This window comes from Battus philenor, unplaced genomic scaffold (genome assembly GCF_028537555.1).
Source record: "Battus philenor isolate CCGP_79_NKW_IND1 unplaced genomic scaffold, ilBatPhil1.0.hap1 SCAF_20, whole genome shotgun sequence".
NCBI lineage: Eukaryota > Metazoa > Arthropoda > Insecta > Lepidoptera > Papilionidae > Battus > Battus philenor.
In genome coordinates, this window is record NW_027181683.1 from 4,625,760 (window position 1) to 4,649,754 (window position 23,995).

General features: G+C 31.8%; 2 protein-coding genes across 3 annotated transcripts; one reads left to right on the forward strand and one right to left on the reverse strand.

Moving 5' to 3' along the window:
* Positions 1–2,577: 2,577 nt before the first annotated feature.
* On the reverse strand, positions 2,578–3,018 carry LOC137922896 (U6 snRNA-associated Sm-like protein LSm2). Its single transcript, XM_068766004.1, has one exon. It carries the CDS (start codon positions 2,969–2,971, stop codon positions 2,684–2,686), a length of 288 nt encoding a protein of 95 aa, XP_068622105.1. The 5' UTR covers positions 2,972–3,018; the 3' UTR covers positions 2,578–2,683.
* A 515-nt stretch (positions 3,019–3,533) lies between these two features.
* On the forward strand, positions 3,534–23,070 carry su(f) (cleavage stimulation factor subunit su(f)). 2 transcript variants are annotated; one of them, XM_068765688.1, is made up of 19 exons: positions 3,534–3,670; positions 3,752–3,805; positions 3,872–4,063; positions 5,559–5,591; positions 8,459–8,556; positions 9,705–9,858; positions 11,014–11,107; positions 11,997–12,136; positions 12,727–12,918; positions 14,921–15,058; positions 16,408–16,550; positions 17,394–17,551; positions 18,856–19,022; positions 19,870–19,977; positions 20,262–20,350; positions 20,422–20,522; positions 21,127–21,261; positions 21,881–21,987; positions 22,839–23,070. In XM_068765688.1, the coding sequence occupies exons 2-19, from the start codon at positions 3,770–3,772 to the stop codon at positions 22,941–22,943; spliced, it is 2,190 nt and encodes a 729-aa protein (XP_068621789.1). In that variant the 5' UTR covers positions 3,534–3,670; positions 3,752–3,769; the 3' UTR covers positions 22,944–23,070. The 2 variants fall into 2 exon arrangements, with proteins under 2 accessions (XP_068621789.1, XP_068621788.1); XM_068765687.1 differs by having other exon boundaries at positions 3,534–3,805.
* The last annotated feature ends 925 nt before the right edge of the window (positions 23,071–23,995 follow it).

Consider the following 23,995-nt stretch of genomic DNA (forward strand, 5'->3'; position numbering starts at 1 on the left):
TATGAGGGCACACGTTATGAGGATAGCCGGCCCTACCAAAAGCGAGTGAGTGTAAATATATTTAGTTTTATTTAGAAAAGATATTGTGAGATTCTTCCAAGGGCCTGTAAGTCTTGAGATAATAACAACACAAAGTCCGAAGTAGAAGTGTGTATATTCTTTCAAGCTATTTATTTTGGGGAATTCCCTTTTCCAATGCGCCACTGGCTATGACGAAATGTTGCCCCACCATAGATAGTTCCATCCATAAAGACGGGCTCCCATTCCTCTCTTTTGTTATGTATAACCATTTCTGCTAAGGTATAGATTGTTTCTAAATATCTATACTAAATAATAGACAAAATATGAGAGAGCACTACAATCCGAACTCGAAACTGACGCTTGTAACAAATATTCACTACCGCAATTCCCTTATTAAATAAAATTGTGAGATGCCTCTGTAGTATACGTCGAATACGTTACTACAGTAAATGGTACAAAATGTAACGTAATAACCTAGTAATGAAATTATTACAGGGCATTAAATGTTTATATTATTAAATTATTAAAAGATTAGTTTATATGCAGCTTCTTTTAGGTGTGTAAGTAAAAAAATATGATAATTTATTCTTCTATTACGTTTTGAATCCTCTTCTTATGCAACGAAACGAATATCGTTGCCAGAATACCAAAAATTCGCAGAAACAAGAATCAACTAAAGAACATAAAATTTAAAAATAAACAGTAATATATACGTATTACTGTTTAGTTTGTGATTTCGAAGCCCTGTTGTAAACAGGAACAATCAATATAAATGAAAGAGAATGCGTCCAATTCTGGCAATCGACTGATAGTCTGAGATCTATTTTCCTATGTAAATGCATTATTAGGGTTTTATCAGTGATGCACCTAACGGGGATGTAGGTCAGTTGTAAAGCGTTCGCTCCGAAAGTGGTTCAAATTCTGGTCTTCTTCTGCTCTGTTCCGCAAATACAATATAGTGTACTCAATTATTGTATTTCCGTTTTACATATTAGAAAATCTTCGATTAAACTGAAAAGGTACACATTTGTGCTATAACCAACTTTATTTTTATTAATTCCAGTCCCCACAGAAAGTTTTCTAAAAACCATTCCTTGTTCTTTCATTTATTTTTTTTCTTCTCAAAGAAATTCGAAAACCCTTTTCTTAATTTTAACTTTTTTCTAGGTTAGCAGCTTATCGTGCTAAAATTTTAAAACCGTTCATTCACTCTCCAAAACTAATGCGCAGAATTAAAAGTAAGTATTATATTAAATAATCACACTTATATTTTTAGAGGAGATTCATCGTCATCATCATGTCAGCCGTTAAACGCCCTCTGCAAGGCATAGACCTCACCCAGTGATCGCCACTACATCCAGTCTTGTGCTGCTAGCATCTAGCGATTTCCCGCAACCTTGATTATGTAGTCGGTCCACCTAGAGTCTACCCACGCCGTGTTTGCCGGCGCGTGGTCTCCCCTCGAGAACCTGCCCCAAACACTGCTAGTCTGACTAGCAATTCTTCTAGGCATGTGCCGCGGTGACCTAAGTTCGTCTGCGTAAGAGGAGAATAGATAGAAAATATAAGAGATATAATCTTATTAAGCATTTCAAAACTGGACTCCGCTCCGCTCTTAGGCGTATCTTATTTGACTATTTGTGAGCATTTTTTCTTTACTCTGAACAAGCTGTGTATTTCATCATCTGATTCAGTTTTCCCCAAGTAGACTGACTGTTCAACCAAAAAAAATTGCCAGGTATTTTTAATAAACATTCTAAGAATATACTTCTATGAAGGCTTGATTGATTGATATATATGGATTAAAAATGTCTTTTAACAAATGGAATATATAATGGAAATAATTTTCATTTAGTTCTTTGGGTTACCAGTAAGAAGTTTGTACAAAATTCATCAAACAACAAACAAAATCCTTTTAATTGTATCATGATATTATTGTAAGTAATTCTGGCACAGGCCACTTCCAACTGTTCCTAATAGAAATCTATCAGGAAGACCTAAGGCAAGCAGGAGGACATGCTATAACTGATGGATTTTTAATATTTATATATTCCAATAATTTTGTATGAGATTTAACCAAAAGCTGTTATTTTTCAGAAAAAAATATTTTACCATCAAGCCCTACCGTTGTTGATACAAAAGTCTAAACATGTTATTACATGAATATGAAACTTATGTTACATATATTTTTTTCATATAATGTATGGGACTATATTCTTGTTAGTTATACAAAAGCAAAAAGAAAAGTCTTAAAAAAACAGAATTAAAATAATGTAATGTGTCAAACAATGTTTTAATTAATAATTTGTCAATACAAAATAGCAAACTACTGAGCTCTGCATTTTCATTTTTTCTGGTGTGAATATATGTCCATTGATCCAACCTAATTCTTTGTTATAGAAAATTAAGATAACTTATAATCTGTCTCAAGTTTAACAAATCCCAAGATTTTGATCATGATTTCTTAACAAAAGCTAGTCAACAAAAGACATATGTAGTAACTGTGTAAATATATGTTAATAAAGGAGAAACTGGGGGATTTAACGGTCAGATAATAAAAAAAAACTTAATTACATCTTATAAATTTATATTATGTTCTTAAAGTTATACACACAACTGTTAGTCCAACTTTTGATACACTTAATAGGTTATGATGCAGCAATTATCTGGTAGATACTGTAGCTTCTTTTCTAGCTGCATCCTGAAGTAGTTGTGTATCGACTTCGTCTGCCGGTAACTGAACGTAGCGAACGACAGAACCACGAATAAAACAATTTTTCACTGATAACATGTGAGGGTATTTATCTGGATCTATAACGCTGATGTCTGATAACTTAATATTCAAATACTGATCAACGGAATGTAGCGTTCCACAAATACTCAAATGATTTTTTAATTCAACTACAACATCTTTACCAATTAAAGACTTAAAGAATGAATAAAATAACATTTTGATTTCGGTGAGTTCAGATCAGGTAAACACTACCAGTATATATTATCCTCTATGGTAAACACGAATGACAGATTGAAATAATAAAAATCTGTGAACAATAGTTAATTTTGTGTAAAAGTACTTTTTTGGTAGTTTGAATAATATAAAAAAATTCTGTGAAACAATTATTTACTAAAGTTGGTGCTTTTATATAGGCCTATTTACAAATAATATTTAATAAAGAATAAGTCTTATAAATTAAACATTATGAGGTTTTAAGATTATTCAAAAAATTATTTAAATAAAACGTGGAGTATTTTTTAGTATTATTTATTACCAATTAATTTTTAACTACATAACAATCACAGTTGTTACGGTGTCATGATATAATCATTATTCGTCAGTGTAGTGTATACAGACGGACAATGATTATATACTACATTATCATTATTCAGAGTGTTTTTAGTCTTTTAAATTAACACTACGAAATATTACTTTCTTGTAATTTATGAAATTATGTAATTGATTTTTATTAAATAATACTTCGAAATAGAACTGAATCGGTACTATTAATCAGAACGTCCCTATGACTCTTGTTGTCTTTAACGTAGTGCAATGAGGTTGTTTTTTGTTTAATAGTTTTCATTTTAATTTGCTAGCGTTGGTTGTTTTACTAATGTAATTAAATTAAAGCAATAAGAATACACTGAAAATTTGGTGAATTTTTATTTCAATGTGTCGTTTGTTTTATTATTTTATATAACTTTTTATGATTAATTAAATTTTACACCGTGTCAGGTATTAGGTTCAATCGAAATGAACACTATAGTCGCAGATGAAAACGCTGAAATCGTAAGTATCAGTAATACAATTTAAATGCATAGTATATTTTTTCTAATAATTATTTAATGTTTTAAGGATTGGGGCAATGAACGGTTGACTCGAGCTCAAAAAGCGGTTGAAGCCAATATCTACGATGTGGATTCCTGGTCTTTACTTATTAGAGAAGCTCAGACGAGGTCTATTAATGATGTACGAACTATGTATGAGAAGCTAATAACAGCATTTCCGACAACTGGACGGTATTGGAAAATCTATATTGAACAAGAGGTTAGAATGTTTTCTTAAGATTCCGATTATCATGATGTTTTAAATATTCAAAGTTTCAAATTCCTTTACAATTTAATTCATACTACTACCCTACATTGCCATATTTCACTTGTTGGAAGTGGCTTTACTATACCATGTTTGTACTTTTTTTAAAAAAGAATAGAATATGTCTAATAGAAATCTCATAATCTTACTAAATAATTAGGAATTTATAAACGATTTACCACAAGATAGTTTGTGTAATGTCAGAAATGTAAACTGAAAAGTTCAATATCTCATTCTGCACTTGTTGATACTACCTCACACTCATTTATAGTTTGTTCAATAATCATGTGGTCTGTGATGTTTTTGGTCGTGACTGGCTTGGCAGCCATGTATGATCCTGTCTACAAATTATTGAAATTATTGTAAACCGTTGAGTTTGTATGAATATTTAATCTATTGTGATTGAATACTATGAATAAATATTTGTTGTGTAATCAACAAAGATTAAAATCTACCCTCTTTAAGTAATCAAATTTCATCATTTTATTATGGAAATATGGTTCTAAAATGTGTATATAACACATATATGTGCTAGACCCATAAGTCATTTACTGCCAGAAATTATGTATTGAAACACTTATTCACCTGTCATTGAACTTGAAAAACATAGTTTTTTAGACAGGTTTTATTTTGAAAATGTCCAATTAATTTTAATAATTTATAGTGTTTACTTGAGAATGTGCTATATTACTGGCCACTATGGCTACAGTACTGAATAGAATTCAATTATTAATGTAAATGTATGTTCATCATTCTTGGATGGATTTAATACTTACAGGTGGTTTTGAACTGCTATTTGAAAAAATCATTTGTTTACACCGCATTTAGGCGTTAGGTTAGCTTAGTGGTTTAATACTTGTCTTGCCTTGTTGAATCTGGTGGCCCTATAAGATACTTATTCCCGTTGACTAGAATAATAACCAGAGCAGCAGTCACCTCCTCTTCCAGACATGCCCAGCATGGAAGACTGTTGGTAACACCAAAAATAAACAGATTTTTGTTAAGAAGACCATGACTAGTTAGGATCTCTACCACCGGATACAGTGGGCATATTACAAAATAAATTATTTTAAGAACTTCCAGAATTATAGTATTCCAGTGTCATTTTTTTACCACAAAGATTATTTCTCAATAGATAGTTTTAAAGTGCTTTATTAATGGAGACAACAAATAACATTTATTAGTGCACATGTAGGGATTTATGAAATAGTTCCTTAGTTTATCTATCTCTAATAGATAGATTATCAACTATATTTATTATTTAAGAAGATGCCTAAATTATTACAATAATCAAGGAAAAAAATCCTATAGGCAAATAACCGTTCCATTATTTATATATATATTTACTTTTAAATCATCCAATAGGTTTAGAATCTTATGATCCATAAGTAAATATTTATACAAAATAACAGTTGGAGTATGTTAATCTTTTCTAATTTTAAATTTTCAGATGAAGGCGAGAAATTTTGAAAAAGTTGAAAAGGTTAGTATGGACTCAGTGTAAGTTGGCTAAAAAAAACTTTGGTTATCTGTGATATTAGTGACTAATAAAGATTGAAAAAATGACTGACTCTTCTAAGTAAAAGTCTCTGACAAGGAACTATGTAATCTAATAGTGTTAAGTACAAATAAAGAAACCAGATTATAAAATTGCTATCTTTTTTTTCGGATAGGGTGTCTGTGTTCAGACATCTTGGAGGTGATATTCTATGGTAAACTCAGTGTACAACAAATATTAAAAATTATTGTTTAATTTATTTATTTAATTCTTTAATAAAATTTTGTTTTATTTTTTAAACAAAGTGATAAAAGCCATAGAAGGTCACTTTTGAGATGTAATTTCCCTTTTAGTTTTTAGTAATAAATTCATACATAATTTACTATAGTAGTATAATGTATTCCTCGATTATACCTTCCTTCCACAATCATTTTGAAATCAGAGTGCAGTTTATACCTTGGATCAAATAGCTGTTATACCTATGTATATATGATTGCTACTGATTTGTATGAACTTTGTATGTTTGCAGGGATGCCATGTAAAATAATTATCATTAAAGAATATTTGCATGCCTATGATAAAAAATATCTTATGGTTAATAAATTATGCAGGTAACATTTATTAAAATTACTGGAAAGATAAATCAATAAAGGAAACTATTTTTGAATCCCAATCTGCACACAAGCACATATAGTTTTACATCTTGATCATACATTTGCAAAATACTATTCTATAGTGCCTTTCCATGGCAATGTTTCAACTTTAATATGCATGTATATTCAATCTTATATTAATGAATGCGGAAAATATTCAGACTTCAGTTTCACATTTTAATATTTTCAGAATAAAATGACTTGTACATATTAATGTCTTGCGCATGTGATTTAGTCCATGGCGTATTATATACTTCATACTTTGGTAATTTGTTATTTTTAAAAAATAAAACTATTCTGTTTGATTCTATTCACACTGTCTTAAAAATTATATGGTTTTATTAAATATTATCAAAAAATAATTTATAAATATATGTACCTATAACATATAATTACTAAGTCACACTGACATATATCCTTATATTTTTCATATGCCTTTACGCTTTATCCACATTCATCATGAAACTTTACTGATGAAAGTAAATGTATGTTTGCAATATAAACAAAATGCACCTGAGGAGGATGGCATTTTTGTAGATAATATTGCTTAGTATGATTGTCCTTGTATGAATATTGAAGTGTTCGTCGTTACTACCCAATAGATAGGGGGCCTCCCAATTCGTTAAAATAAAGCGAGGCTGGCAACCCGCCTAGCAGGTTCAAGCAGACCACCTTGCTATGTATTGGTGTTCACATTTACCGACCAGATCCCCCCTTTCCACCATTTCCATCTCAACCTAACCTTTTTTTAAATGCATGAATAAATTTGTGTTGAAATTCTATGTAGATATTAATTTTTACTTTGTAGATTTATTCATCAAAACATTAATATCATCATACCAATTATTGTGGCTACAGGTATTTCAATTTTTCATAATCAATCATGTAAATATATAGTTTTTATACTTGTGATGAATATTTGTTTATTAATTGAACGTGTCTTTGTATAGATTTAAAAGAGAAGGTGTCGTGATTACATTTAATAAAATTAACAAAAAAATTTCGAAGTATAAATGCTCCGAAAAATACATGTAGAAAAATATGTAAGTAATTACATTTACTGTTAACCACTGGCAATAATAACATTTAATAAGTCTTCGTAAATGCGGCATTTTTTTTACAGAAAGTTAAAAAAAATAATGCATCGGACCAATAAGGATATAAAGTTTTCTTTATGTATATGTATATATGTAGATATATATTATTTATTACTATATATTTTCCTGTACAGTTCATATGCTTCATTGATTTAAATGTCATGGAGTACCAAAATATGTAACCAACTATGTTGTATGTAATCCATACATACATAAGTTACCAAAAGTTATGATAGATAATATTTAAAATGTCAGTACGGATGTGGTTAAAATTTTTATAGATTTGAACTTTTTTATAGATATCAACCTGCACGTTAAAAAATCAGGGTTTTTTATTTATTAATTGAAAAATCGCTAAAATACAACATAGTAAATGACAGTAAATAAACAAGCGACTTTATGGGCTTTTAAGCTTATGCAACATGTTGTTTTAGTATGTATATTTTGTCTATTTTCAGTCTAGTTTTTGCAAATTTGTTCAAAATATGTGACAGATTTTTTTTTATTCAAATATATATGTTATACTTGAAGAGCGTCTACTTTTATGTTGCACTCATTTTCTCTATTGATAAACGTATTTACTAAAATAGATCTAAACTAAAAGTTTCATAATAAACTAAGGGAGTTATTTTTGTTGCGTTCTGTCAATAAATATTGATAACTCGTATAATAGAAATCTTTGCGTGAAGAGTGAAATACACGAAAAATAAAAATTATTTGACCTTTTTAATTAAATTCTAGTGTCTGTAATGTACATACCTAATTACATAAATTTTAGTCGAAATATAAAATACCTCAAACACCAAAAGATCGAGATTCATGAATCGAATGTATGTAAACAGCTTATGCTAATAACGAATAGCATATATATAAACAGCAGAATAGCATATAAACTTATGTTTTCAATTAGTGCATCCGGGATCCTATACGCCAAGTTAAATGAAGAAATAAAATATTGCAACGCCTAACTTCAATCTCAATATAGTTCTGGAAGAAATGTTACATTAATCTTTTTTTTATTATTTTAATGAGTATCTTTTATACCTTGAGCCGAATAACTGCCTATTTACTCAACTGTCTCTTAATTTGCATGGATGTTTAGCTGTTCCAGCGCTGCTTAATGAAGATCCTTAACATAGAACTATGGCGCCTATACCTCAACTACGTCAAAGAAACCAAATGCATGCTGCCTACATATAAGTACGTATATCATTCGTATTACATTTTTTTTATATTTGTTACCTTCTGACCTCTGTAATAAAAACCTGCGAGCCTAGCGTGAAGATAAACAGTAATGTAATTTGATGATGAAAAAGTCGACAACTAAGTAATGACAATGTAAATAGATTTGTAATGATATTTTTATACATATCATGATATTAAATAAATAAATATACCCTCATTAAACTCAATCACCGTTGGGCCTAAAGCCTGTAAATTCTATACGAGTGAAAAAATACTCAGCTAAAAAATAGCTACGCCACTTGATCTATCAAATTAGAAAGATGCGTTCGCATTGACCAGAACAAGTAAGCCCTTCAGAAAGGACGAAAAATTCTCTTATTTATTATGATCTAATTAGTTGGCTCATCTGTTATGGTGAAATCGCAACCGTTGTATCAATCCTAAGTAACCATGCGCACGGCGAGTTTGGGGGCAGTATTGGCCACGCCCATGTCTTTTTTCCTCGGCCCCTGCCTCAACGTTACTCTCGTTTTTCTAAAGCGTGGTACAGTAGTTTCGGTACATCTATAATTCTTTTTTAATAAGTTGTTTTAAGTAATCATTAAAAAAAATTGATTGTACAAATAACAAGTTATAGAAAAGAAATATGCTCCTTAAGAAACGCATGAAAGGAAATTTGCTGTAACCATGTCGTAACATTTAGTAAGAATCTCATTTCTCAAAAAAAAATTATTAATATTCTTTAAAGCACTTTTGGTATAACAGTCAGCTGGCTCACGAGAGATTTTTCTTTTTAGCTAACGAAACAAAACCAAATATTTTATGATCATGAATTAGTTTTTTCCTTGACATAGTCTGACATTTTTCCACCACATCCTAACACATCTGGAAACAGATTCTTACCTAACTTATTACTAATGGGACTAGTTGTGCACTTTCTGGTATTAAATCAGTCAATTCTAAATCAATTATAAAGATTACTGTTTTGATTGAATTATTTGCTTTTTGTCTCATACGGTTATTTTATTTTTAATATTTTAGGAAAAATTTTGGGTGATACATTTTATGTTTGCGTCATATTCGCGATTTTTTTAAAATCAAGTTGTCATTTTACTACTGTGGCTCAAATAATAATTGTGCCTGTAATTTATATTTTATTTTAGAGAGAAAATGGCACAGGCGTATGACTTTGCTTTGGATAAAATAGGACTTGACATCCACGCTTATCCGATATGGAACGACTACGTGACATTCTTGAAGGCGGTGGACGCTGTGGGCTCTTATGCGGAGAATCAGAAAATTTCTGCTGTGAGAAAGGTAATTGTGAACACTGGTTTAAACTCTTTGGTTATAGGTCGTGGGTTCGAACCCGGCAATTGAACACTTGATTGACTTATTAAGTTTTGTGGAAGCTTCATACACAATAACAAACATTCGAAAACCAGGTGATAATATACCTAGGATGCGATCATTTACCCAGAGGTGATATCTCAGATCCAACAAACGAGATATTTATTTATTCTTAGGTACTTCACCACAATTTACACATAAATAAATAACAGAATATCAACATTAAATAATATATTAAGCCATAGAGTAAGCAATGCTCGTCATTTATCTACGAGGCCTTATCAGACTCCGGCTACGTAGTCGAAAAAAAATAACCGAAAAACCATGCGGATTGGTAAGATGAAGTAGCAGTGAACAAGCCGTATAGTGGGGGATAAAGGGATGACCTTGATAAGACCGTCGGAAAAAGCTGGAAGCAGGGCGCTTACAAGGTTGTAAATGTCCATACATTTACAACCATGTCTATGAAGGAAGGAAGGCCTAAGTTCAGCAGTGGGCTACCTACGGCTATAATGATGATGACAATTGACGGAATACACTTATTAATTAGCTGACCGCGACTGCGTTTGCGTGAAATTTATCAAAAAAAGATTTTCGTTTAAGAATTTTTCTAAAATAAAAGTAGCTGAAATTACTCTATATTACATTAGCTGCCTGATATTATTTGTCATCAAAATCGGTCTAGCCATTTCAGAGATTAGCCGGAATAAACAGACGGACAAAAATTTTAAATGTTATTTTTGTATGATGTTATATGTAATTAATATGCAGGTAGTAAAAAGCAGAAACTCAAATTGTATTTATTTGTATAGCTTAAATTACGACAGTTGACAACAAAATTGGAAAAGAGGATAGGGTATTTTATAATTTATTTTTTTTATAAAAAATGTGACCGGAGTAAGTTGCGTGTGTGTTAAGTTTTTGATTAATTCTTTTTATTATTTTCTTAACTTAAAGATGACAAATAAAACGCGCTTTAATCATTTGTTCATTTAACATTTTATTATTTAGAGTTATTACATAATAATACAGATAACAACATTAGCTTTAAGTAGATTATCAATAAAGTTAGAATAGAATTTTATATATCTGTTGTGTTTTTCATAATTAATTATTTCACAGGTATACCAAAGAGCAGTAATCACTCCTATTATAGGAATAGAAACATTGTGGAAGGACTACATTGCATTTGAACAAGGGATCAATACAATCATAGGTAATTGCTTATAATGACATTTTGATATTATTTATTTGTTGTATAAAGTTAACTATGATAACCGAAACTTAAAATAAAGCAAACAGATGATTCACAGATGGCTTCTGGGCAGTAGTAGCCCAGTGGTAGAGGACAGACCTGCGATCGTAGGTCGCAGGTTCTTGTTGGCGTCTATAGGCTTAAAAGCCGACGATGATGACAAGATGGCGCCTTAAATATTTTTTTTCTTTTGCAATAATGTAAACGTGGTGACTGCATTATTAATAACTTGAAGAATCCTGTCCGATTAAAGTCACAGAACAATAGATAATATATTTAATAAAAAAGAGAATTTATTGTGGTATTATTTTATTACCTGTATATTATTTTTTTGATTCTTTAGGAAAATCTCTGCCAGTTTTCAAAAAGCTGGTAAAGATTCACTACTTACCATCGTTTAGTACATTACAGTATAACATTGACTACCCATTATTTATAATTCTACCTTTTTCATATTATGGTTATCTGTAAGATTGCCTTTTGTGATAAGACCACCCATGGTACTTTTTGTTTTGTTTTGAAAAAATTTAAATGTACAAAAATGTGGCGTGTACAAAAATATTATTAAACCAATAAAAATCACAAGTAGAGATGTATATTTTCTTTTCGCTTTATTATATTACTATTTATATTATTACATACATTTTTTCTAAATATATATTACATAATCGGTAATACGTACAATATATGTTTAACATAGAGTTCCCGGATCTCTTACCAAAATACTACTGCTCCTTTATAATGCATCTCGATATATAGAGGGTAAAGCCATGATCTACTCGTACGTGTTATAATATAAATAATAAATTATTGTCTCTGAAGAAATAAAACACACTTAATTGTTCTTTAGCGGAACGAATGGCGATGGAGAGGTCCCGGGAATACATGAACGCACGCCGCGTGGCAAAGGAATTGGAGACGGTCACCCGCGGCCTCAACCGTAACATGCCGGCCACGCCGCCAACCGTCGATAGAGAGGAGATGAAACAGGCAAGTGGTATTCAATTTAGCACATTTGCCATAGAAAAATTACTGAAGATATTGTTATTTGACACTATTTTTCATAAGCGTTTCAGCCGTAGGACTTCCATTGACACAGGCTTCTTGATTTCCAATAGAATCCAGTTGAAAGCGGACTGCTTCCGGCGATCTTAACAATCTGTTTACCTTGTGCTTGGCAGTCTGTGATCTTCGCTTTAGCACTAGACCTGAATCCAGCGGATTGGCAAGTTTGCTAAGCAGAATTGATTGCTGATGAGGGTTTAAGGTTCCATAATGGAGACCACAGACTGGCAAATACAGCGTTGAACGTCCACTCACAAGCCGTCATAAAGGCCTTTCTAAGCAGATGTATTGGAAATGGGGGGCCTATATGCAGCAATGAATTCTTTGGCTGAAATGATGATGATGAATGAATAATAACAATGTTTTGGCCTTCCTGCACTCAGATGACGCCAAAATTAAATTCTAATTTATTATGAATCTATATAAAGAGTATATCGTTTTCGTATACCTTGAGACTTACATGTTTTTTAGTCTGAACGCATATAAGTATTATAATTGTTAATTTAAAACCACAGGTGGAGCTGTGGAAGAAGTATATAACATGGGAGAGAAGTAATCCGTTGCGGTCAGAGGACACGGCGCTAGTGGCGCGACGCGTTATGTTCGCTATCGAGCAGTGTCTGCTCTGCCTGGCACACCACCCAGACGTCTGGCACCAGGCCGCGCAGTTCCTTGACCACTCCTCCAAGTTGCTGCAAGAAAAAGGGGTAACATAACCTATGTTTATTTCCACCTTCAGTATATTATCTTTAGAGATATAAATGAATATTTCTAGAAAGTTTTAACTAGCAAAATGCATAAATATTATGTCATTTGCTCTATCTGTCTTCATACGTACAAAGAATGCGTCGGTTAACGAACGATTATCATATATATGACACTTTCAAATACCGCAATTTATAGTACAAATTAGAAAATAGTACAAACAAGTTGCTCAAAGAATAAATAAAAAAACCTATTATCTTACACATGATATTATTATCGTTGGTTGTCAAGAATGATCTCAGGTTTTTAAATTTAGTATACTATATATTCCACTATAGTGAAACTGGATCAACATAATATGAAATAAAGAATTACATGAACACAGAGAAAATTTAGATGGCGTATTTTTTAAAACGTGCACTAGATGGCACTGCACAAACTGATATAAGACGTAGCTTATAACATCGCAACAATTGATTAGTGTCGTAGATAAATTAATTTATGACTTGAAGAAATATTTTTAATTGTGCTATTCGTTCCATTTAATGTTAGCCGATAACGCAAGAATCTCGCAGCGAAGGAACAGATTAAAATCGCTTACGCTGAACTAGAACGCAGTTTAATTTTTCGATGGATGTCACACAACTTTCTGCGGATTTTTGACCTGAATATATTTTGGTTTTGTCGCGATGTCCTGAATCTTTTATGAGGAATGGCGATGTATTTTTGCCCACAGTTTAACTACGCCGATATGGTCTTTCCACCTACAGCTACTCGGGTTAACACGTTCTGTGCCACGACAGTTTTGGAAATTTTCCATTCAAGCCGCGTGGGACGTATACGACCCACACTTTAAAAGATAAAAAAGTTGTTTAAAACGTATGATTTACACTCTTTTAATACTGCAAAGCTATAATTAACGGAAAAAAGTTATGAACTTTAATATGCATTACGTACGTACATACGTAATGTGAAATTATCTATATTCGACGCTACAATTCATTATCTAAGAATCATTTTTTTTTTCAATTGAACCTGCAAATGGCCCGAACGGAAAGTGCGGCGGGGGTTGTATACGCCCTACATGGCATGGAATGTGTTATTAAACAATAATAATATAATAAAAGATGTACAAAATTACACAGTGTTCTTAATTGGATAATACCAACAAATCGAAATTCTAAAAATTATGACTCAATCGATCAAAATACTATGCAACCTCCCAATCCGATAACATAGTTGAAGTAACAGTCCTTTCCAAGATTCCCAATGAAGCTCTCTAGTTTATTTACTGTAATATATAGGCCTTAATGGCTTATTACTGGCCTGGTACTTCAAATTAGAGAATGTAAATGTTATTATTAGTATATTTAAAAAATATAATTAAATGTTTTAATTAATATAATTAAATGTTGTTATTAGAGAATGTAAATGTTATTATTAGTATATTTAAAAAATATAATTAAATGTTTTAATTAATATAATTAAATGTTGTTATTAGAGAATGTAAATGCTAGTAATGTAAACTACTCAAGGTCCAAAACTTTTTTTTACCAAAAAAACCAAGATTTTTTGAGTTCCTAGGAGTAGTAAAATCTTGGGGCGTTCGTCTATTCCATGGATGCATAGACCGCGGGCCGCATGCGGTCTGCCGGACGAATACTGGTGACCCGCCGACAGCAAAAATAATACTCTCGTACATTCGAAAAATATTGAATTCTAATTATTATCAATTCTTTACTGTCTTTAATTACCTATACTTCTGGCGGCCGGCCTGCCATCAGTTCATGATTTGCCCGAGTGGTCCCTAGTCTTAATAAGTCTGTGCAACCATGGTGTATTCGATCGAAGAAATAACAATTTATTCCAAGCCTTCTGTGAAAACACTCTTAGTTTATTTACTATGATAAGAGTCAAGGCTAATGAACGCTGCCGATTAGATGTGAGATTGTAAATGCCAATATGGGGTAAATAATGATTTTGTAAAATAATATTCTTTGGTAGGATTCGAACGCGGCGCGCCTGTTCTCTGACGAGGCGGCGGCCGTGTACGAACGCGCCACCAGCGGCCCGCTCAAGCAGTCCACGCTGCTGCACTTCGCGCACGCCGACTACGAAGAGAGTCGACTACATTACAATAAGGTATCTATCGTTATTATACATCTACGTTTTAAGAGCCTTCAAATGAACATGGATAAAACAAAATCTCTATCGTCCTTACAGTGTCAACCCCAGTCATAGGCTCGATTCTTGAAGTTGTTTTTTCTCGCTTTCCCATATATATGGGACAGGGCATTACCATATTATTTATCATATATAATATTCTTTATATTAATGGGACCCAAAAGTAACGTCGTTTTTGTCAACATATTTTACAGAAAAACCAATTGATTTTTAGCGCTCCGGCAGCATTGAAAATTTGTATACTAGATGACAAAAGGTTGTTCAGTATCCGGTGATAAACATTGCATATCGACTTTTGGAAAGAGACAAACGGCTAATTTCTGCTTCGTATAACGTTTCTCTGTCGCACGAAATTCAAACAGTCCGGTATCTATTAGGAGCTGATAAAACAAGTATCATTTTCTTTTGATAATTATCTTTACCCTTTGTGTAAAATACACCAATTTTTCTATAAGTGGAGGCTTTAGGTTGGGGTCAAATAAAATAAAAAATATGTTCACATTATGTTTACGTATTTAATTAGTGTAGTTAATTAGTTGTAGTAGAAAAATTACAACTCTACGTGATAAACACTACTACTATACCTATTGTTAAAATGGGACATTGTATTAAAAATAATCATAATTCTAATTCTGTTACTTCCATTTTACTATCTGTGCTTTTAACATTAGGTATAATGGTGTTTATTACTATTCTCACCTTTATTCCTTTTTATCGTGAACTCAATTATCGCTCTGCAACCTTTGAGGAACGCAGGCCTGTCTTCGTCACTTAATCGGTGAGGCTGTTGAAGTTGTTAACACGTAAGTGTACCTGGGCGAAAAATAAATCAAATTAATTCAAAATTTGAGAAAGACATCAATCATTACAAGCGCATCAAGATAAGTGGACCTAACCACTAGCCGCGGCGTTTTTTTTTATTATGTCGCTATCTGAACCTCTACAGCCTAATGGCAGTCTTTTTTATTAATAAACATTTTTAATCTACTTATTAATCTTATAATTTATATTATTACTTATTATAACAATTTTTACATTTATATTAGATGCCTATTTATTACATTTTTTAATGATACTATTTTTCTTATTTATTTAATTTTTACATTACTTTGCCGGTACTTACTGGCGCGTGGGTGTTATTTATTTTCTCTCCCTTAAGCTGGGTGCCAGCAGTCGTTCCTTGCCAGAGCTTATAAAACTATATTTAGCTTTGTTAGCTTACTACCAGAATATTGTCACGCGCTTAGCAACACCCAGAAGTCACGTGCCAACCCCTCGAATTATTATTTATTTACCTTCTATTACAGGTGCATCAAGTGTACACTCGCTATTTAGACATGGAGGACATCGATCCTACGCTAGCATACGTTCAATATATGAAATTCGCTCGCCGAGCAGAGGGTATTAAGACTGCCAGGACGGTGTTCAAACGAGCAAGAGAGGATCCGAGGTTCGTATATTTACAGTTTGGCTGTTGCGTTCGAAATGCCTCAAGTTGGTTACTTTCAAATTGATTTTCTTATATGGAACGGTAAAAGAAAATAAATTAATGAACACTAAAATTTTATACTTTTTAATACACATGACTTAATAACAAAGAAATGAAATGTGTTAACAAAGGACATGAGCAGTTTTTAAACTAATAGTATACATATGTTACACGAAATTGATTATACACCATGACCGGCTATTTAAATTGCCTAAACAGAAGCAAAGGATTGAAATAAATATTTCTTTAGTGTCTACATCTTATTCTTAAAGCATGCAAAATATTGTATTTTGATTCTTAAGATACAGTAAAATATCATAATTAAACTGTTGATAATGTTAAGTATATTATACCAGAGGTCGGCAACGCGGGCGCCACCGCGCCCTGCAATAAATTTTAGTACACCCTTAAACTATTGTCTATTTAAACAAGAAATTCAAAATATGTCATTGCACTTGCCATCATCTTTAGTATACTTACAAACATTCTTCTGTATTTATTTAAGATTAATAATAACCTTGTTCTGTAATTAAGTTTATAAATTATAAAATTAATAAATGAACATGTATAAATATGGACATTATCTTTACATATTTGTTAGTTGGCGCCCGCCATGAATTTTTAATTTAGCATTTCACTTTTTATATTAAAAACGTAGCCGATTTCTGCATTATACTATTAAACTTAATACAATATTAAAATAATAAAATTATCAAACTATAGAAGACTTTGTATCTGTATCTGTGCTTGGAGGTTTCCGAAACTTAGGTAATAATAAAACTATTTAACTTATGTTTTTTGTAGGTCCCGGTATCACGTTTTTGTGGCCGCCGCACTCATGGAGTACTACTGCTCCAAAGACAAGAACATCGCGTTCCGAATTTTCGAGCTCGGCCTGAAAAAGTTCTCGCACATTCCTGAATATGTACTCTGCTACATAGACTACTTGTCGCATTTGAACGGTTTGTTTTCACTTATTAATTGTTATTAATATCATTTGATTATTTGTTAAAGCTATATAGAAAATCTTTGGTTATTATTTTTATTTATTGCTAACATAACTCGGGTTTCTTCTCTTGTCTTGAAAGCTTAATAAAAGCATCTTTAAAAAAACATGTGTAGAGACATCATTTATGATAATTTGTTTCAACATTTCAACCATAAGACATTGACCCTCCTTAGAAATTTCCAATAACACCAATTGGCAAACGGCTTGCATTCAGTGTGTTCATACGATCTTAACAAGGTTGACTCTCTACCTTGGACGTAAGTGGAAGTCTCACGCTTCGCTTTTCGATCTACACTACGTTTTTCATTTCTAAATATTTAATGGAATCAGGTATTATTTTGCGGAAGTCCATCCTAAGTAAGAAAAGGACCAATATTTAGCCACTTCTGCACATGTAGTGGTAGTCGTGCAACAAAGTGCACCGTCCGCCAGCCCGCTGATAAATGCGCATGCGGCAAACAATGCGAATTACCACCGCTAAATCACTCAACTCGTGTTTCATCCCTCCACGAGGCATTTTCAGGAGTTATGTTACACCGATTAGTCCCAAACACAGAGTGCATCATTTCATCTCTAAATTAATATTGTATTAATAAATGAATTGATAACCCCGAAGTATCTTATATATACTGTTTCCATTAGAATGCGACTAGGAAATTAATTTTGACAGTTTTGAATCTGTTTGAGTACATAGTTTAATATGCCTAAATATCCACTTCTTAAGGTCGTCTATATAAAAATATCAAAAGAAATCTCGAAATAACAATATCTGGTAAATACATAGAAGCATTTTATAATATTTCTTAAATAACCTAACAGATGGCGCTAGTCAATAAGCCTGATTGGACATGGTACTAACTTACCGACGCTTTTTAAAACATTTTCGTGTACGTGTAATACGTGCTCCAGAAAATAAATAAATATATAACTTAAGGCTCTAGCAGCTATCGGAACTGCATTGTATGTGGCTTGCCCCCTGCCTCTTCACTTTGCAAATCTACTAGGCTATATTATACTTGTAAATGTATGGATCTTCTCATTCCTGATTTGATCTCGAAGAGAAATTTTAAGAGAGCTTGCCTATGAGAGATGATGATGAGGCTTATGAGCTATGATGAGGCTTGAAGTGACCATTGCCACTACTTGTTTTATCTAAAAAATAAATATTTTTAATATTTATTTATGAGACAAAAGATAAAATCGTTTTTAAAGTCCGCAATGAAAGTTGTTTAACCATAATTTTTTTCAATAAACCAGAGGACAACAACACGCGTGTGCTGTTTGAACGGGTTCTGTCGTCGGGCAGCCTGAAACCAGAGAGCTCGGTGGACATTTGGAATCGCTTCTTGGAATTCGAATCCAACATTGGCGACTTAGTCAGTATAGTTAAAGTTGAGAAGAGACGACAGGCTGTGCTTGAAAAGGTTGGTAAAGGTTTTTACAGTATTTTTATTTATTAACAGTTAATTACTAATTAACATAAAAAAATCAGCCTACTTTACTTAAAAAATCGATATAATACATCAAACTACTGTATAGATTGTCGAATAAAAGACGTTGTGATAGTGGTCAAACTGTTTATTCTCTTTCATAGATTTCTACAAAAGTCTTTTTTAACACTGGTTGAACGCTTCCAAAATGTTCTTGTCATATCGCGTTTTAAATATGTCTCTCCTCCGCAGCGCTTTTACATTAAACAAATCAAGTTTTAGAAAGTTTATTCCATTTTATGAATTGACCTTTCACAAAACGTCATACATCGAAACTTCTTGAAAGTTTTTATATATACCGATGGACGTCTTTTATTGTAAACAACGCAGCCAAGTAACAATCGACCTTAATGCTTTGGGATAAGGTTCGATATAGTTAGCCATATTAAATACTCGTCCATGTATAACTATATGCATTACAAAGCCGACAACGTAAAGTTTCAAGATGCCATCATAGTCGTCCGTAACAATATGACAAAAATTCAAGTAGTAGTAGTTAAAAATAATGTGTTTTTGAATAAAAAAATAGAATGTAACCATTATTTAGTTAGTTATAACATAGGACACTTTAAAAGATTATTTCACTTTCGCAGATACAAAATGTAATGAAAGGCATAAATGGCTTGTGGAAAATGTGTATTCTTTTTACTGAAGTTATACACGAACCTTTTACCTTTAGTCTTCTCCATTTAATTATTCTTGCCACTTTGACTTTCTATTTCATAGAGCAATGTGTTTTTTTATATTATCATAATAAATATTTTGATTTTTTTATGCACAGATTAAAGAATTCGAGGGCAAAGAAACCGCACAACTGGTAGACAGATACAAATTCCTCGACCTGTATCCATGCAGTATCGCAGAATTGAAGTCTATCGGTTATACTGAGGTGAGTAAATATATTTAAAACAATTATGCTTAATGTAGTATATTTTAAATTATACCTATAGTAATATCAAATGTTATTGGTACTTTATTATTTACATACGGCGATGAAGCAGTTATTCATATGATCACTCAAGTATAAGGAATAAATTGATTTAATTTATTCTATGAGATTACAACAGGCTAGTAACTTCTGGCAGTAAAAAGTCTGCAAGGACAATCTTCATATACATATATATAAATATATATGGTCATTTTGATGATATTTAATTGTAATGATTATTTTAGGTAGCATCAATGTCAAACAAATCATGGGCTTTGGGAGGACCATTGGCAGGAATATCACCCGAGCTGGCAGCTGTTATATTAGGACAAAAGTGAGTTTGTATTTACGTATATATATAATGTACTGGGAGACAATAATTCTTATCACCTGTTCTTGTTTCAGAGATAACGACCCAAATAAAGACATCGCGCGCCCCGATACTAACCAGATGATTCCATACAAGCCTAAAGTGAACCCGTTACCAGGAGAACATCCAATATCAGGTCTTTAACATTTGTATTTTATAAATATTCTAATAAGTTTACCTTGGTTATTTAGATGTCTTTACATTTATTTAACTCTTGTCAGTTGAGAATTATTCAATTAATGAATGCAAAACAGAAACATCTCCAATGCAACCAAACACAGACTCATGAGATCACTGACATTCTTTGGTAATCCATTAGGGTATTGAATTATGATAAATTACCAAAAATAAGAATTGCATAATAAATGTCATTCATTGAAAACAATACAAAAGTGAAAGCTTGTGTGCTCACAAATTCGAAAATACTTTATTCGACATGGTATAAATAAAATCTCTTATTGACGTCAAGTTGACTCTAACATTGGAGGATAAAATAGGATAATAAAATATAATAAGACGAGATGATTCTCATACTTGAGAAGAATAAGCGAAAAAAAACTACAAATATTCCATTGGTATTAAGATTAAATAATAACAATTACACAGACACTACTCCGTTCGCAAAAACTAGGGAATTTTTGCCTTGTTAGTGTAGTTTCTGTTTAATAAGTTTAATAATTATTATAGTATTGTGTGCAGTCATATTGTTATTATTGTAATAATGTTTGGTATGTACACAGGTGGAACATTCCCGATGCCATCGGCGTGTGCGCATTTGTGCACGTTGATGCCTCCGCCGACATCGTTCCGCGGTCCCTTCGTCTCCGTTGACCGTCTAATGCAGCTTTTCAACCGCATAACGCTGCCTGACAAACGTAAGTAAAACAGTTCAACATAAAAGGTGTCTCAAAAGTAAGTTCATATTTGTTTAGATGTCATAGCGTCTGAATACAACCAAATAACATGATTCCTAATGTCACAAATATCCATTATACCTTCGACTTGTGGTTATAAATTATAAAAATAAAAATATTTCTAAGGAGCTTAAATCTAACTCCACATAATCCTAGTTAGACTGCTATAGACTTTTTCTGGTGAATTATTTAATTTAAAAGCTTTAGTGTTAAAGTAATTATCCTTGGAACATTTAAAAAAACATACATAATATAATGACAACCATCTCTCCAAAATATCACCTGCTTAGTTCTAATGACGCCACCATTAGGAATGTATGCCTGAATCACGAGGCAACTCCATTCATTTTAAAAGTTTTAAGACATCATAAAATCGGGTGACATAAAACTGTCTTCCTTATAAGTTTAATAATAGTCATATAATCAAATAAAAAAGTAATTTAAAAGCATATGTTACTTTTTTAAAATTGCTAGTATTATTGTAATTATTCAAATACAGTAATAAATATTGAATTAAAAAAATATTCTGCTTTAGAACTCTTATGATTCTCCGAAATAATACACTTATTTCTTCCTCCAGCACCAGCACCAACACAAGAGAACGGCTGCGACACAAAACTGTTCGACTTAGCGCGCTCCGTGCACTGGATTGTTGATGACGAAGGCATCACCACGGTCTCCAATAAAGTATGTTTTATAAATTAACCATTTAGTAAATTTCGCCATAAGGAAGTACTGTAGGCAGTAAGTGGAAGCAAACGCAAATTTCCCTCATTATTTCAATAAAATAATGATTAGCTACTAATTGTTTACACTTATTAGAGAATCTATACTGAAAGATATACACTTATATAGGCTTATTTTACAGGCTAATTCCACAGACAGGGAATATAGATAAAACCAATAAATAATAGGATAACGCAATTTATAACATAATATTAATTATATTAAAAACGAAATGTAAAAAGAAAAGAAAAACTAAATTCTTCAAAAATCACTTCAAAATAATTTAAAATTAAAATGATTTTAATCCTTTTAATTTTTATGAAATATGTTATATTTAACAGTTTAAGATTAACTAAAAGTTCAACTTCAAAGTTACAAATATTAAAAAAAAATTTACTTTGATTCTCGTCAAAAAGATTTAATATAGCACTTTTTCGATAGCACTTTTGTGAGTGATAGTGAAAAGGAGATTTGATGCCGCAAAAAAATGCTAAGATATACTTGGTGATTGTTTATTAAAGCTTTAAAGGTGTATGTATATATATCACCTATCCAGAAGTAGTAAATAATGTAACGACAATAAAGAAAAAACTGTGAAGAAAATTTCTCGATAAAGATTTTTATTAAATAATTATTGTTTACTATTTGTCCCTGCAGGCTTTATAATCCTATAAGTCATTGGCGTATCGCATTCTTATATGTTTAATATACATGTAATAAAAAATAAACAAAAATGAACCCACAAGCTTTTTACCCATAACCAATTATTCTGTGTTATGAGCCAGCATGATAACAGCCTCATTATCTTGCAGGCACGACGAAGAAAGATCGGTGAAGATTCCGATGACGACGAACTAGGCGTGGCTCCACCGGTGAACGACATTTACCGGCAAAGGCAGCAGAAGCGAGTTAAATAACCCAACACAACCCACCTATACCAATAAGACAATAAGGAAATGAAACAAATTTCATGCTGTTTGACCTTTAAGATAATTTAAGTTAAAATGAACACGAATTCATTTAAGATTTTTAAATAAAGTAATATTTAATTTGATAAGCTTCTTTTATTTCTCCAAAGGCAACTTTGGCTTTATTGGCCTTTACAGATCCACTGTTGAGTGGACATGGCGCAGGAGGTGCTCAGCATAAATCTAGTTTATTACTAGGGAACTGCATTGGGAGCTTCTGCTTAGGTTATTACCCAGAGTAATATATTTTATTTTACCTAGTCTAGCGATAAATTCTGTTACTGGTTGTTTACATACATTTAAAAAAATTAATTTGAATTTTGAACATTAGCTTCTACATTAAAAAATGGACATTATTTCCGCTATTATTGTATGTTTTTTGTTGAGAATTTATTTGTTTTGAAAATGGTGTGGGGTACTAAAGAGAATAAGATTGCAGTATATGCATTGTACCAAGAAGGAAAGGAGCCAGCCGATATTTTTGATCCATTGAAAAAGTTAGGGATTAGCCGGATGTTTGTGTATCGCACCATTCAAAGGTACACTAAACCAGACATGAGAATCCTTTTGCTATTACTTTATTTAACTACATATATAATAAAGAGTTTTTAACCTGGTTAGGATATGTCAATCCGCGCCATCATTTAACGCGGTTTATTGATTGATAAATCTCAATACTAGACCGATATTCCCAAGTGATGACGGATTTAAATAGTGTTTATTTTATGACGTTAAAATATTGAAAAAATATTATGACGAAAAAAAAATTTGATAAATAAGGATATGATATGATAATTTTAAATGTGATATTTACAAACTTTCCTTTTTTTTAATTCTATTAAAATACAAGTAAACAGATTTATTAAAATTATACTAACATTTAATACTTATTTTTGGCCTAAATTAATAAACACCTCTTAATATGAATGCAACGAAATTTTGTCGTATTGACGTTTTATCCGACGTTTCTGTGATGTTCCTTTCTATGAATTAAAGATATA